The following is a 15,330-nucleotide window of genomic DNA, read 5'->3' as shown; positions in this document are numbered from 1 at the left end:
AACATGGTGGCCACACCATTCGTCGGAACTCTCTATAATGCTCCTCGAACAAATTCAGGACAACTCCGGCCCAATGACACAGTACATTGTCCTGCTGGAATATCCCATCGTTGTGGGGGTACATCAAGTCCATGAATGGCTGCAAATGGTCACCAAGCAGTGTAACGTAACGGTCACCGGTCAATGACGTGTTTAGGTGGACGAGCGGACCCAACTCATGCCACGTGAACACACCCAACACCAGTATGGAACCACCACCAGCCTGCATGGTGCCTTGTTGACAACTGCGGTCCATGGCCTCATGGGGTCTGCGCCACACCCGAATCCTACCATCCGCCCGAAACAACTGGTACCATGGCTCATCAGACAACGCCACATATTGCCAATCCTCCAGGGTCCAATTAGCGACATCACAAGCCCAGGTGAGGCACTGTGTCCAGTGTCGTGGTGTTAACAGAGGCACTCTTTTCGGTCCTCTGCTCCCATATCCCATGGAAGCTAAAGAACACTGCACTCACCTGCTGGATATGTGTCTGGTACCTCCTGCATTGAATGTGGATGTGATTTCAGCCAGTGTCGCTTGTCTGTTACCACGGACAATTTTAGCTAGACGCCGCTGGTCATGATCATTAAGCACCCATGGTCGGCCACTGCGCTGTCCACAGTGGGTGGAAATGGCTTCCACAAGGTATTCCCCACACACACACACGTGACACCGTGGATCAAGGAATGTTGAATGACCTCACAACTTCGGAAATGAAATGTCTCATCCACCTGACACCTACTGTCATGCCCCGTTGAAACTCTNAAGCACCCATGGTCGGCCACTGCGCTGTCCACAGTGGGTGGAAATGGCTTCCACAAGGTATTCCCCACACACACACACGTGACACCGTGGATCAAGGAATGTTGAATGACCGCACAACTTCGGAAATGAAATGTCCCATCCACCTGGCACCCACTATCATGCCCCGTTGAAACTCCGATAATTCATGTCGGCTTGCCATGAGCAGACTGGCCAGTGTTCAACCTCACTCACGAGAGGGCGCCACTTAAAAAGAAATTNCAACCTCACTCACAAGAGAACACCTCACAACTGATACTGCTCTGGGAATTTCCAAGCCATCAAGGGATGCTGGCGCCACTTAAAAAGAAATGTACCTACTGCTATCCCATGACTTTTGGCACTTGAGTGTATATTGTCATGTATAGGGGGTACGCGTGACAAAAATAACAGGTTCTAGATTGGATGATTGGATTTATTAATTACAGATTCTCATGATCACACTCAATTGTAATGCTACCATTATTCTGTACACTTTCAGTTCACCATTGCACACACACTAGGATTCTTCGTCTTCACTAGTCATCTCCTGGCAACGGATCTCAACATAGAAACTAGCACTTCAAATCACTATGATATCTTCATGTTTTTTGTCTTCAGTCGCTCTGTACTCAACTAATCTTCACAATTTGTTAAAGACATGCTCCATTCTCATTCTAGTACTCTCAACTACACTGAACTAATCTAAACTACAACAGATCCTTGTTATATAGGCTCTGCACAGACCACACAGGAAACACAAGTCACATGATTGCTACCCAGTGAGTTCATTGGCGCACTGACTGCTGCCTAGCAGTGAGCTATAACATTTGTCAACTGAGACACAGTTTCCAGCATGTTGGAACGTGTTTACCAAGCTGTTGCCTAGCAGTGCTTTGAGCAAATCCATTACAATATGTTACTATCTTGTCATCAGAATGCAAGGAAAAATCATAATGTACAGGCAGCTAACAGATACTCTGAATATATGGCACAGTTGAAATTTTTAGTCATGACAGTAACAAATCAGAATTTGATTCATGAGGTAGTTAAGTGCATGTTGAATTCAGGTAATGCTTGTTACCGTTCAGTTAGAACTTTATGTCTTCTCCTCTGTTCTCTAAAAATGTAGTAATTAAAATTCACAAAGCTGTAATTTTGTCTGTAGTTTTGTATGGGTGTGAAACTTGGCCTCTGACAATAAGGGAAGAACATAGACTGAAGGTATTGGAGAACATATTGCTGAGGAGAATATTTGAAGCGAAGAGGGAAAAAATAATAGGTTGGAGAAATATGCATAATGAGCTTCATAACTTGTCCTCTTTGCAAGATATAATTAGGAGGATGAGATGAACAGGGCATGTAGCACACATGGGGTGAAGAGGAGTGCATACAGTGTTTTGGTGGGAAGCTACAAGGAAAGATACCACTAGTGAGACCTAGACATAGGTGGGAGGATAATATTAACATGGATCATGGAGATATGGGTTGGTGTGTAATGGATAATATGCCAGTATTTAATATAGAAGTGACAAGAATCTTTACAGTTTATACTTACTGTGACACTTTTGATACTGCTGTGAGCCTTGGGTTAATGAAGTGAGACAGATTTCACCTTAATCTGTTGGAACATTAGATGAAGTAGTGACATGAATCTTATGTATTGCAAAACTGCTGTAGAATGAAGGTATAAATCCACCTAGTCTTTGCGTAAATGTACTTCTGCCTGTAGGAATAATTTGTTACAGACTATCTTGCAATATTTCTCTTTGCTATATGATCTGTATTGCATGGCTGAACTGTACTACATAAATGAGCAGTCTCAGTGTAGTATTTTACCTCACAATAATACCAGTGAGTTCCAAGACAGAGTGCACACAGGCTTCATATAGAGCAGACAGAGCAGATTTATTCAAAACGTAGGCAGTGACAGATGTGGATACTGGCTTACATTAAGTTGTCTGAATGGCAGGAGGTGCTGTATATGGAATTAAAACCATTTCGGATATAAATCAATTGCAATGTGTTTGTTTTATGCTTTTGACATATATTTGAAGGAAATCAATATTAAGTCTACGTACAAATTCTGAGGAGGAAAAAGTTAGAGGATTGGATAGTAGAGGAGTGAAGTAGACATTTATGGAAGTAAGGATCTTTCAAAACATAAATGATAGATAAATGTCTGCTTTCACAAATAAGACTCTGGAGACTGAGTCTGTCAGCATAAATAGTGGAGGAATATTGCTACCAGAATTTTGGCCAAATTAGTTTAAATGTAATTGTACATTTTGGTTTTATTTGTTTAATATGTTGACAGCCATAACAAATACAGTAGAGTCAAATTTAAATCCATAACTAACAAATTGACATCAGACATTGCATTGATACAAAGAAAGAAAGAAAGAAAGAAAGAAAGGAAGTTGTTTAATATGTCAGATTGTTGTGTGGCAGCAACTGTCATGTTTGTCAGAGGGAACCAGCAATGTAACAAAATTTGAACCATAGTGGAAGCCTGTTATTTCCCGTATTCAGAAAAGTTTTGACTTTATCAGATGATGGAGGAGATATGCAGCAAACAATATATTCTAAATTTGGCTGGACTGTACCTTTGTTGTAGGATATCATGTCTTTCCCCTAAATAAGCAGGTCTGCTTGTATGAGGATTTTTATGCATCTGTTCTTAGACTAATGAAACTTGATGTAAGGTGTTTTATTTTTTTATAAAGTTGTAATTACTGGTATGCTGAATTACCTTTATAGACCCTGAAGGCAATGAGGATGATGACAGTTATACTAAGGTACGAAACAAGCGACAGGCTGAACAGTATGAATACACTCCAACCAAAACAAGATGTCCCCTGCTACTTGTGGCTGATTATCGCTTCTACCAGGAAATGGGAGGCAGTAACACCAAGACAACCATTAATTACTTAGTAAGAATTTATGCCTTGCTTAATAAATTTATTAAATGTTCATGAATGCTTTCATGACTACATGTACATTGTAAGTTGTCATTAATTTGCCACATTTCTTTTTGATGAGTTTCACCAATTTTTTATCCGTGAAGCAGTTGTTGCCAAATAATTTTTTAATTGCAGATTACTGCCTGAATGTGTAGTGTTTCTATGTATAGTTTGCCTTGAATCCTGTAAGTGTGTTCAGTCTTGGGAGTTCCCAATTTCCTTATGTCCTCTATACATAGGTTATCCAGAAAGTAAGTTCCGATGGGCTATTCCAAACCATTTATATTGCTGTTTGATTTACATACTGTACGCTACTTTTTGACATAGCTTCCACCATTGTTGAGGCACCTGTTTTAGCAGAGCACCAGTTTTTGTATCACTGCACCGTAGAGTGATAACCCATGAAAATCACTTGGCACCAAGTCTGGGCTGAAGGGGGATTATCAAATTGTTCCCAGCCAAATGTCACAATGAGATCTTGCGTTGTGGCAGCAGTGTGTGGGCAGGCATTGTCGTGAAGCATAACTACACCCCAACTAAACATTCCATGTCCCTTGTTCTGGATCGCACAACTCGGTTTTTTAAGTGTGTCACAAGAGACACCTGCAGTGATTGTTGAGCCTTGAGGTAAGAATTCCACAAGCAGAGCACTTTTTCTTTCCCAAAACACTGTACATGATCTTACGAGTTGAAATGGTCTGTTCGAATTTTTTCCTTATTGGCGGTGATGTGTGCCTCCATTCCACGGACTTCTGCTTCAATTCAGGTGTTACGTGTGGCACCCATGTCTCGTCCCCTGTGACTCTGCACCTCATGAAGTCATCGCCTTGCTCACTGTATCGTGTCAGAAAGGTGAACGCACTGGCCTGCTGCTTCATTTTGTCTTCATCTGTAAGCATCTTCGGCACCCAGCTTGACCACAATTTCTGAAAATGAAGTTTATCAGGCACAGTTTCATGAAGAAGTGACCATGAAGTTTGTGGAAATGCAGGGAAAGTGACAAAATGGTGGATTGTCTGTCCTCTTGAATCTTCTCTTCACTGCATGCACCAAATCTTCATTAACCACAGATGGTCGGACACTCCATGGATCATCATGCACATTTTCGCGTCCTTCCTTAAAGTGTCTCACCCATCTCCTTACCATTGAATCACATGTTCTCCATACACTTCACAAAGTTGATGATGCATGTCAGCTGCTTTCATGTTTCTTGCATTCGAGAAACGGATCACAGACCACATTTCACATGCAGCTGGCTTCTCAATTTTCTTGATCGTTGTAAGCACACAGAACAATAAGTAAATATCGCTTCAGCGGCAGTATTTGCAGTTGGAACTTATTTTGTGGATACACCTTGTAATTTAGCTGCATATTGAGCTAGCCTGTGACAGAATCCTGAAGTTATATTGATTATGTTAACAAGCAGGATTATAAAAAATGCAGACAAATACTCAATATAGATTTTGAATCTGTCTGAACAGCTAACATCTATGCATCCACTGATACCAGCTGTCTTTCATTGTTAACATCTAATAGTTCAGTTTCTTTTCATTCTTTTGGCTCTTCCAGACAAAGAACTGGGACATTTGTCCTTGAATAGGATCTGAGATAATCTGTTTTATTTTGTGACAGATAAGCTTGATTGACCGAGTGCACAAGATATATAATGATACAACATGGCAGGATCGGCAGGAGCAGGATGGTTTCAAGGGCATGGGTTTTGTGATCAAAAAGATAGTAGTTCATAATAAACCTACCAAAGTCCGTGGTAATGAAGAACACTACAATATGATGCGGGAGAAATGGGATGTGCGGACCTTATTGGAGGTAATGTTATATCATTGTAAGGTAATTGTAAAGTGAAGAGAAGCATGTATGTAATAGCTCTGTTTGTATAGATTTTGGAGTCGGTATTTCTACTTGATTGTCTGCTGAGGGGAATTTTACCTAATTGTTTGAATTTTGTATTTAATTTCATACTGATGCCAGTAATTTAAAAATATTGTCCTGAGTAAGATAATTTCTGAATATGTGAGCTGAAGGAAACCTTCTTCAGCTAAATGTCGTGCAGTTGAAAACATAGCTTACTAAAGAACTATAAGGTTGATAAATCTGTCTAATAACAATCATGTACAATATCATTTATATGGCACTATCCTCATATGGTGCTTATAGGTCAGCTGCCGAAGTATAATTTATTACATTGCATTGTATTCCCTGGATCCATAGTTAGTCAAAATGACTGTAGGATGTGGAATATGTCAAAGCAAAGCAATCTCCATTTTTCTAGTCCACAAGCAAACCATACCAACTGAGCGCCGCCACTTGTTGGCAAAGTTAGTGCCAACTTTAGTGGATAGATGATGTCGCGTAGTCAGTGCAACAAATCCCCATGGCCGTTAATCTCGGTTTTCTAGACCATAGCCACTATTTCCTTGAAATAGCACCTCAGTTAACCTCACAAGGCTGAGTGGACCCCTTTCCAGACCCACTTCTCCTCAGAAAATCTGGTAGCGCCAGAGTCGAACCCAGAATGTCTGGATCTGTAGCCAGGAACTCTGACCACTAGACTACAGATGATGAGTGAAATGCATATGTATGGTACAACTGAAGTTTTCACATGAGAAAACACAGTGGTAACACTTGAGGCTATTCAAAAATACATCCACATGTGTGCGTCAATACTGTCAACTTACGCTATTTACATGGCCTTTAAATGAGTCACTTTTTAGACAATAAGTATTCATCAACAGAGTAGAATGAGTATGTGTTTAAGTTTCATTTTACTGCTATTTTAACCTTTAATGTCAGAAGTGCACCAATTGGTACATTATTGAGTATGGTCGTCGTAGCCAAAGTACCCCAATTTGTGCATTTGGGCATTTAAATGCCACTAGTAGAAGTGCGTGCACAATCCTAAATATTTATTCTTAAATCTATTAAAATTCAATGTTCATACTTTTTTGTTATTATCTGCTTGCTGTATATACAGGCTTCAAACACCCCCCCCCCTCTTCATGTAACTGAATCTTGCTTTTGTATGGTACTCTTTACAGCATCCGAAAATGCACAGTCCTATGTCACATATCTTGCACGTCAGATGCCTTTCAGTTTTATTATCTTCTGAATGATATTTCATTGCCATTTTATGATGAAATGAAATTACAATATTTGAATTCCCCTTGAACTCACAGAAAATTGAATGCACTCTCTATCTCATTGATAATGCAAGTGTTTAGTTGTGACCATAGAACGGGCAATAGTCTCATGCAGCTGCAATGGAAGGGCTTGACACTGAAGTGAGGAATAAAGAATTTTCCCTCTAGCTTTTATTGAAAGGTGGTACTCTCACTTTAAGACTTCAGTATCTGAAGAGTGTAACAAAGATGTGAAACTTACCAGAAGAGAATCAAATGATTTTGTTGCTTCCAAATGTTGTATGGCACCATAGAGAGTGAAGATATTTAAAGTGTTACAAGCAGGAATGATTTTATAATGCAGAACTATTCTGTGAAGGAGTGGGAAACAGTTTTTACAGTATGCCTCAAAATTACAAGAAAAAATTAAAAATATAGTGTAACTTTATTTTCTAAACATTTCCAATTCTTATGTTATAATACGTGACACTATGAACTTTACCAATAAAAACATAGTTAATTCCATTCGTTTATCATAAAAATTGTATTAGATACACCATTTTTAAATACAGTGTAAGAGCCCTAACTGGAAAGGACATTGAAACAGAGAAAGAATGGGCATTTAAATAAACTCCAGCCAGCTTAAGCTACCACCACTTCAAAAGTCAGGTGTTTAAAGGTCAAATTGTGTTTTTTCATTCATAAGATGTTTGAGATCAGATGGCAGATTATTGAAAAGTTTGATTCCAGCATAATATGCATTTTTCTGAAAGTATGAAAGGTTAACAGTTGGTTTAAGGAAATAAGGCTTGCGTCAACCCTGTATACATCTACATTGGTCTAAAAATGTTCTTTGTTATATGTAATGAAGTTTATTAATGAAAATTTATATTCACATGGAAGTGTTTTGCTGTCAGATGAATTAAATCAGAAAGTGATACCAAATTTAATAAAGAGTGAAAGTGAGAAAAATAGTGTGACATGGGTGGCTATGAAGACGGCTACCAGAAAAAAAAAGAATGGGGATGTACCGTTAGGCTGTTCAGGATGAACAACCTTTAGAAGGGAGCAGTGTGATGTGGGTGGTGCAACAGGAAGTAGGGGTCATGTGAACTCTGCGGTCTCGCGAGTGACGTCACATACCCACACTCCTTCCATCATTATGCAACGCTCAGTAAGCACCCCGTCCCCGCGGTGACATAACAGTGCTTCCCACAGTGACGTAACAGGGGCCACCACGGTTACTACACAGCCATAAACAACTCTCGGCAGCATTCCCCAGCAATGCCTATAAACACGGCGTTTATGCAACAGTGAAGCGATGTGGGTTTTCCACAGTCTGACTGAGGGCTTATAAGGGAGACTGGGATGTGTAAGGAGAGAGTTAAAATGTAGCAGCCGCCGAAGACATTTGAAGTCTAGCAGTCGCCGAGTTCAGTTGCAGCGAGTGAATTGTGAACATGAAGAAGTCTAGCAGCCGTGGAAGAAGAAGAACCAAATGCATGATAAGAAGAGTTTATATATGATAATCAGTGATAGTTGGTGATAACTGAGAAGGTATTGGGAGTGTGTAATTCAGTGACACTTGTATAGCTCCCGCATTATAAATACTTGAAGACTGCTGAAGAGATTATTGTGTGGGGTTTTTAAATTGTCTAAACCTGCGACAGTGTTATAAGTATTTGTAGTTATGACTTAGGGCCCCCATACACACACAGTTTGGGCTCCAGTTTGGCCTGCACAGTAGAAGACTGAAAGGCAAAACTGACGTGTGTTGTGCGGCCGGCTGGCCAATTGTTTGGACTGTTGGCCTGTGGGAAACCCATCAGTCCGTCAGTTCTGCCTGCAGAACCATAGCATGTGACGTGTGTGACTCAACATTATAGGCTGGAAGACCGTGATTGTGGCATGAAGCCTGCCGCTTTATCTGCGCGTGTATGGAGAGGAAAGGGAGGGGGTAAACTGTCACAGTTTTGCCTGTAAGGTCGATCGGAAGGCCAAACTGTGTGTGTATGGGGGGCCTTATAGGTTGTTAAATAAACCAATTAACAATCTGAACTGCGTCTTCAGTAGCAAAACATGTTACAGTATATTGGTTTGAGAGTGTCAGTGTTGCTGACATGCAACATAGATCTAACTTCATAATATGCTCCACTTAGCTTTGGAACCAACTGCTCAATATGGGTTTTCCAGTTTAAATGATTGTCAATTTGTAAGCCAAGAATTTTGTGTTTACTGCCTCTTTTACATATTTATCATTATGTCCAATGTTTAGTGGATATTATGGTGAGTTTTTTGTTATATATTTTATTGCCTTTGTTTTATCTAGATTCAAGGACGGCTTATTTGCAGAAAACTACGTACTCATTTGACACTAGTTTCATCAGCAAATAGTATGGGTATTGTTGAGGTGTTTAGTGTAGGAGTGAGGTCATTTATATAGATTATGAAAAGAAAAGGCCCTAAAATTGATCCCTGGGGAACTCAATGTAATCATTTCAGACATTTGAGAAAAATTGTAAGATATCGTGTTGCATTTTATATGACTTTTTTAAGACTAGATCCAGGCAATCCCTAATTCTGAAATATTATTTACTCACAAAAGTGCTACTGCTATCAGAACATTAGGCCTGCAACAGAATTGTGTAATTGTTCATAACTTGGTCTCTATGAGAGAATATGAAAGTTTTCTGGAAAGAAGATAACTTGGCCTTAATTTCAACTCACTTGTCTCCTAGACAAAGATTGAAATTTCACTGTTTGCACATATATAATATAAACAAATGCTATATAATTTGATGACTGTGATCTAAATGTTACTTATCATATATTTAGCAGTTAAATAATATATGCTTTCCATTATTTCATAGCTCTCTTACAGATGATGCCAAGTTTTTCTGTACTCACGTTTCAGGTGTTTTCTCGTTATAATGAGCTTGACAACGTTTGTCTGGGTCACCTGTTCACCCACCAGACATTTGATGCTGCTAATTCAACAGTTCTGGGGTTGGCGTACATTGCTTCACCTCGGCCTTACTCCCATGGAGGAATCTGCTCTTTAAGTTAATTTCGTTTTATTTATTTACAGAACAGCACTTTGCTTGAAGTAACCATACTGTTGTGAATGACTATTAACAAGATGGAGTAATGTACAGTAAAAGCAATTTTAGCAAGTTTGGACTATAGCTAGAACTTCTTTTATTAGAGCTTTTTAAAATGCTATGAAATTAATGTATTTAGTATGGGACAGTTTTGTTGCACTGATGAGTTTATTAATTTGTTTTAGTGAGTTCTTTTGGATGCTAGCCAGAGTAAAATTTGTAAGTTGAATGGTTTAACTCTTTCAACGTTATTTGATGACTCCAGAAGGGAACAAAACTTATGCATTGCTTACAGTGCAGGATAAGAAGCCATGCTTTTTGAAAGGTTTGTGAGTAACATGTTAGTAGGCCATTGTTATAAGTTTTATGTATCCTCTTATGCTCTCTGTAAGGGACACTTATTAGTGCAAGATGTGAGTCAGCAGGGATAGTAAGTGCTGAATTTACCTGAGGCAATTTTGTTGTCCATTATAAACTTTGTATTTGTTCTCTTTTATTCATGTGACCAATCTATAGCCTTATGCCAGGCAGCATTGGAGCTGACGCTGGAACTGGTAAACCATAAGTGCAGTTGTAGAATTTGAGGTTCTCACATTGGTGGTTATGAAGAGTTCTGTCTTCTGGGATGTAACACTGTATAATCTGTTGAATGTCAACCAACATGTTGGAGGAACATGTTGTCTTCATCTTCAGGGTTTGCTTGGTACCTGTTTCATGCTGGTTTCTTGCTTGGCTTATTCTTTGATGGAATAGATGGAGGTGACATTTTCCACCAAAATGTCTGTTGACTTTGAGTGGACTACCTGGCATTATATCCGAGAAGATAGAACACTTCATAATTACAGTTGCTATAGCAAGCTTATTCTCATTACAACATGATGGAAAAGTTATGGCTGGTGATTGTTACTGCTAAATTCAACTTTCTTTGAACTGTACCAACAAGGTTGTCATCCAGATACATCTCAAATACAGCAAAGGCTTAAAGAATGATACACAGCTTAGAAATTATGGAATTATTGTATACAACTTTCTTATGGAGCTGACAGGTTTCTTGCTGTAAAATGCGCACAGACAAGTGCCTCTGATACTAGACACTTATTTATATATCAAGTGATGATTAGTTATAAAAAGCATTCAGTATAGCAAGAATTATTATTTCTGTTATCTGAATTGCAGTACAGGCTCTTTTTTGTGATATGTGACTCAGCAAGTCACAGAGGCAGGCAGCATCATCAGGATAAAGACTTAAAGATGGGGCATACAAAAAAAGAATACCACACAGCTATATCATTACTTCTGATACTGCCAGTATTGTTTAGCAACACCATCATTCCCACTTTATTGCTTTCTAATGTTGGGAAACCAGATGACCCCTTTCCACATGAATTTATGGCTGTCATTCTGCAGACAAGCTTTATACAATGTTTTAACTCAGTAAACACTTGTGTACTGAGAAATATTTCCCAGTCTCTCCTTGTGGTTGTTTTATTGCTTATTTATAACCATTGTATTTGGTGCAGAGATGAGAATATGACTACCATCTTTGTCAAAGCTGTGTAGTCTGGTATATCATAAGAAGCAGTTTGGAAGAACCTGCCATGAGGATGTAGACAGTAGTTTCCTCTGAAACATTGGTAAGGTTCTTCCTCATAGTTAACATCATAAGAACCTTAAATCTCCCACGAGATAAGATGATGGTCATGTATGTTTAATTTAAAGCCAAGGAATTATACGGGCATGGCCTAATTCAAGGTAGTATCTCAAAATCTGCTTCAAGTATTGAGGAAAAGCATGAATTTTGTGGGAACAGTGCCCAACCAAAATCCAAATAATGTACCTCCCAAATACAAGTGAGATGTGTTATTGCTTCGTCTAAACTGTTCAGTCTCTTATATATCTAAGGGTCTTATTACCGTATACTAGAAAGCAATCTCTTGAAGCTTCATTTTTGCTGTTACCACATATATTTGGTTGCCTTATTTTCCAAAGAGTATGTGAAACTAATGCAACAGCAGTATGGTTGCTGTGTTAAGATAAAGGCTGTTCTTATCTTCTCGCAGTGTTATGAATGTGGTGGTGGGTGATTTCTACAGGTGATATAATGATCTTTCAACTGTTTGTGTATAAGGGATAGAGCTGATGTTTTACATTGCATTATAAAGGAATACAGGGAACCCCCATTTAATGTTATTCCATTTAAGGTTCAATTTTAATGATAAGAAGTCAGTAATGTGTATGTTAAGTTTCCTCCATTTAAGATTTTCTTCACTTTAAATGTTCAGATCAACTACTCGCCAAATAAACCCTAAATGGAGGTTCCACTATATGTAGTATTGCAAAATATGCTGAATCAAAGCTGGACATCTTGGGTATGTGTACTATTTACCAATCTCTGACTTACATTAACAGTGTTTCAGCAGTGTTTAGTGACATGAAGAAACTGGAGTTACATGTAGTTATGTGTATATGTAGTTGTATAGTTAGATATGGATATTAGTTATGATGCAGAAGGAGCTGGTATAGAAAGACAGAACACCCCAGTTTGTGTTTTTATTCAGAAAATATATTAAATCTCCAATTCACCCAGTGGACATAGTTTCTTTTCAAAATTTAATTATTATTTCTTGTATTTAATTTTTTAAGTTCAGGAATGAGACATATAGGAGAAAGGCAATGAGGGGGCAATCTTAACTTCCCTGTCAATATCCAGATTCTACTTTCTGTTGATATCCAGATCCTGATTTATATGTATTAAGATTCATAGTGGTTGGGGCCCATCTTTATGATCTCACTTTGCCTATCTTAAATGCAAAGAAGAGAAATTTATAATCTCTCTCCTAAAAGAAGCAAAAGTAAAGGTATCCCTGTAACAGGCCTTGGAGGCCCATAGGGTTGTGAGATGTTGAAGTTCCCACATTTTCTAGACAGTCGGCTCATAGATGGCGGTAAGGTTGTCAGCCCTACACACTGGCCGCCCTTTACTGCCAAGAATATTCCCAGAATATTCCTTGTACTCATTTCTGTTAGAGGCTGAGTCGACCCCAGGGCCATAGTGCTGCCGGAAGGATTAGATAAATTGAAAAAATCAAATGACCTCATCGGGATTTGATCCCGCGACCTTCTGGCTTGTAGCATAATGCCTCAGCCAACTATGCTACCGTCTAAGTGCATGGGGGAAACCCACCCCCTCCAATAATAATAATAATAAAAAAACTATGCTACCGCGTGCCCCGTAATTTCTCTTCTAGATTCATTTATTGCATAAGATGTTATGTGTAAGATCTTAAAGGTTTCATGGTAAAGATGTGGCTAAATGTTATTGCTGTCCAGGACCCCCCATATTCTCAGTTGTTAGCACTTTGAAGCGCATGGGCCCTGTATGTGCCACCTGCTTTAATATTAAAAATAAAAAACTAATTTTTCTCACATTATTTATGCGCTTCATATGAGTCTAAGAATAAGCAGCAATTATTTCCATAAACAGAATGAAATTGTTGGTCTTTACAATAGAGATGCATTGTAATTTCTGTGACACAGGAACTGAATTCTTCAAAATAAGTAAAACTGTCACTGTAATAGGTCGTGGAGGCCATAGGGCTGTGAGACATTGAGGCTTCAATATTTTCTAGATAGTTGCCTCACAGATGGTGGTGAGGTCTGCCTTACATGCCAGCTGCCCTATACCCCCAGGAAGATTCCTGGTACCCATTTCTGTTAGAGACTTAGTTGACCTCAGGGCCATAGTGCAGCTGGAATGATTAAATCAATTGAAAAATCCACTGACATCAGGAATCGAACCCCCAACCTTTCGGCTTGTAACATAGTGCCTCAGCCAACTATGCTACCGCAAGCACCAAATACTTAAATATCATTTAGATAAACTTTGGACCTCGTAGGATTATATGAAGAAATCAGACTGGCATTTTCATACTATGATTATGTTTCTAACTTTATAACACTAGCACAAAGAGGAATCTGTCCTCCGTCTTCTTTACCGATGATTGGTTATATGAGGGGAGTCATAAAGTTCCTGGAATGGCAGTATAGCACTCTAATGGTAAGACATATGGCAATGCTTACCTAATCACCTTCAAAGTAGGACACTTGCGCGCACACACACTTGCTCTGTTGATCCTGCCATTGTTGGAAGCAGTAGTGGAAGGCTTCTTTTGGAATCTTCCAAAGCTCAGCCATCACATTCGATTTGATGTCCTCCATGGTTGCGAAACATGTCCCCTTGAGGCCCATTTTCAGAGTAGGGTACAGCCAAAAGTCACTCTGAGCGAGATCCGGAGAGTATGGTGGTTGAGTGATGACAGGTATGTTTTTCTTGGTGAGGAATTGCTGCACAACAAGCAATGTGTGGCTCAGTGCGTTATCATGATGGAGAAACCACTGTCCCTGTCACTTTTTGCGCTGCTTCCTCCGAACCGCATCGCACAACCTCTGCAAAACTTGAACGTAGAAATGGCCAGTAACAGTACCAACTTCTTGCTCCAACTCCGCAATGGTCATTCTTCGATCACATCGAATCAGTTGTCACACTTTTCCAATCATTTCTTCGGTTCTGAATGTCGAAGGTCTCCCACTGCGCTGGTCATCCTCTAATGTCTCCTGCCCATTCTTAAACCGGGAAAACCAGTCATAAATTGCAGATTTCTTTAGTGCAGTATCACTGTAAACTTGCTACAGGGCTGATAGCGTCTCTGAAGCAGATTTGTCCAATTTGCACATCAACTTGATGTTTGCTCGCTGTTCGAACTGCGACATTGCGCCGAATGACCAACACTCACGTCTAATTCAAACGGAACAGTCATGACACTGCACACTGAAACCTGTCCAGACCTGTTGCGCCTGCAAGCAGACATGCTGAGCTTCCCACCACAACAGTATGTGCGCTATATTATCGCTCATTCTCCATCTGCAGGGGAATTCTGGGAACTTTTTGACCGCCCTATGTATGTAACACTAACACAAAGAGGAATCTATCTTGTTTACTGATGACTGGTTATATATAACACTAACACAAAGAGGAATCTTTCCTCTGTCTTCTTTACTGATGACTGGTTATATGTAACACTAACACAAATGTAAGTAAAGTAAAGCTATCCCTGTAACAGGCCCTGAAGGCCCATAGGGTTGTGAGACATTGAGGGTCCCACATTATCTAGACAATCGGCTCAAAGATGGCGGTAAGGTTGTCAGCCTTACGCGTCGGCCACGCTTTACTCCCGAGGAAAATTATTTAATTAATTCCTGGAACTCATTTCTGTTAGAGGCTGAGTGAACCTCAGGGCCATAGTGTG

At 39.5% G+C, this 15,330-nt stretch overlaps 1 protein-coding gene across 1 annotated transcript in view; it reads left to right on the top strand.

Annotated features, from left to right (window-relative positions):
- The first annotated feature begins 73 nt into the window (after positions 1 to 73).
- Positions 74 to 15,330, top strand: part of LOC111874896 (ADAM 17-like protease) — a 30,482-nt gene continuing 15,225 nt past the window's right edge. Inside the window, exons 1-4 of the mRNA XM_023870761.2 lie at positions 74 to 161; positions 3,584 to 3,756; positions 5,419 to 5,613; positions 9,838 to 9,985. Of these exons, the coding sequence (XP_023726529.1) occupies positions 74 to 161; positions 3,584 to 3,756; positions 5,419 to 5,613; positions 9,838 to 9,985 (604 nt within the window). The remainder of the gene's footprint in view (positions 162 to 3,583; positions 3,757 to 5,418; positions 5,614 to 9,837; positions 9,986 to 15,330) is intronic.

Source organism: Cryptotermes secundus, unplaced genomic scaffold (genome assembly GCF_002891405.2).
Source record: "Cryptotermes secundus unplaced genomic scaffold, Csec_1.0 scaffold308, whole genome shotgun sequence".
Taxonomy (NCBI): domain Eukaryota; kingdom Metazoa; phylum Arthropoda; class Insecta; order Blattodea; family Kalotermitidae; genus Cryptotermes; species Cryptotermes secundus.
The sequence above is the reverse complement of the archived record's forward strand: the minus strand, read 5'-3'. Positions and strand labels throughout refer to the sequence as shown.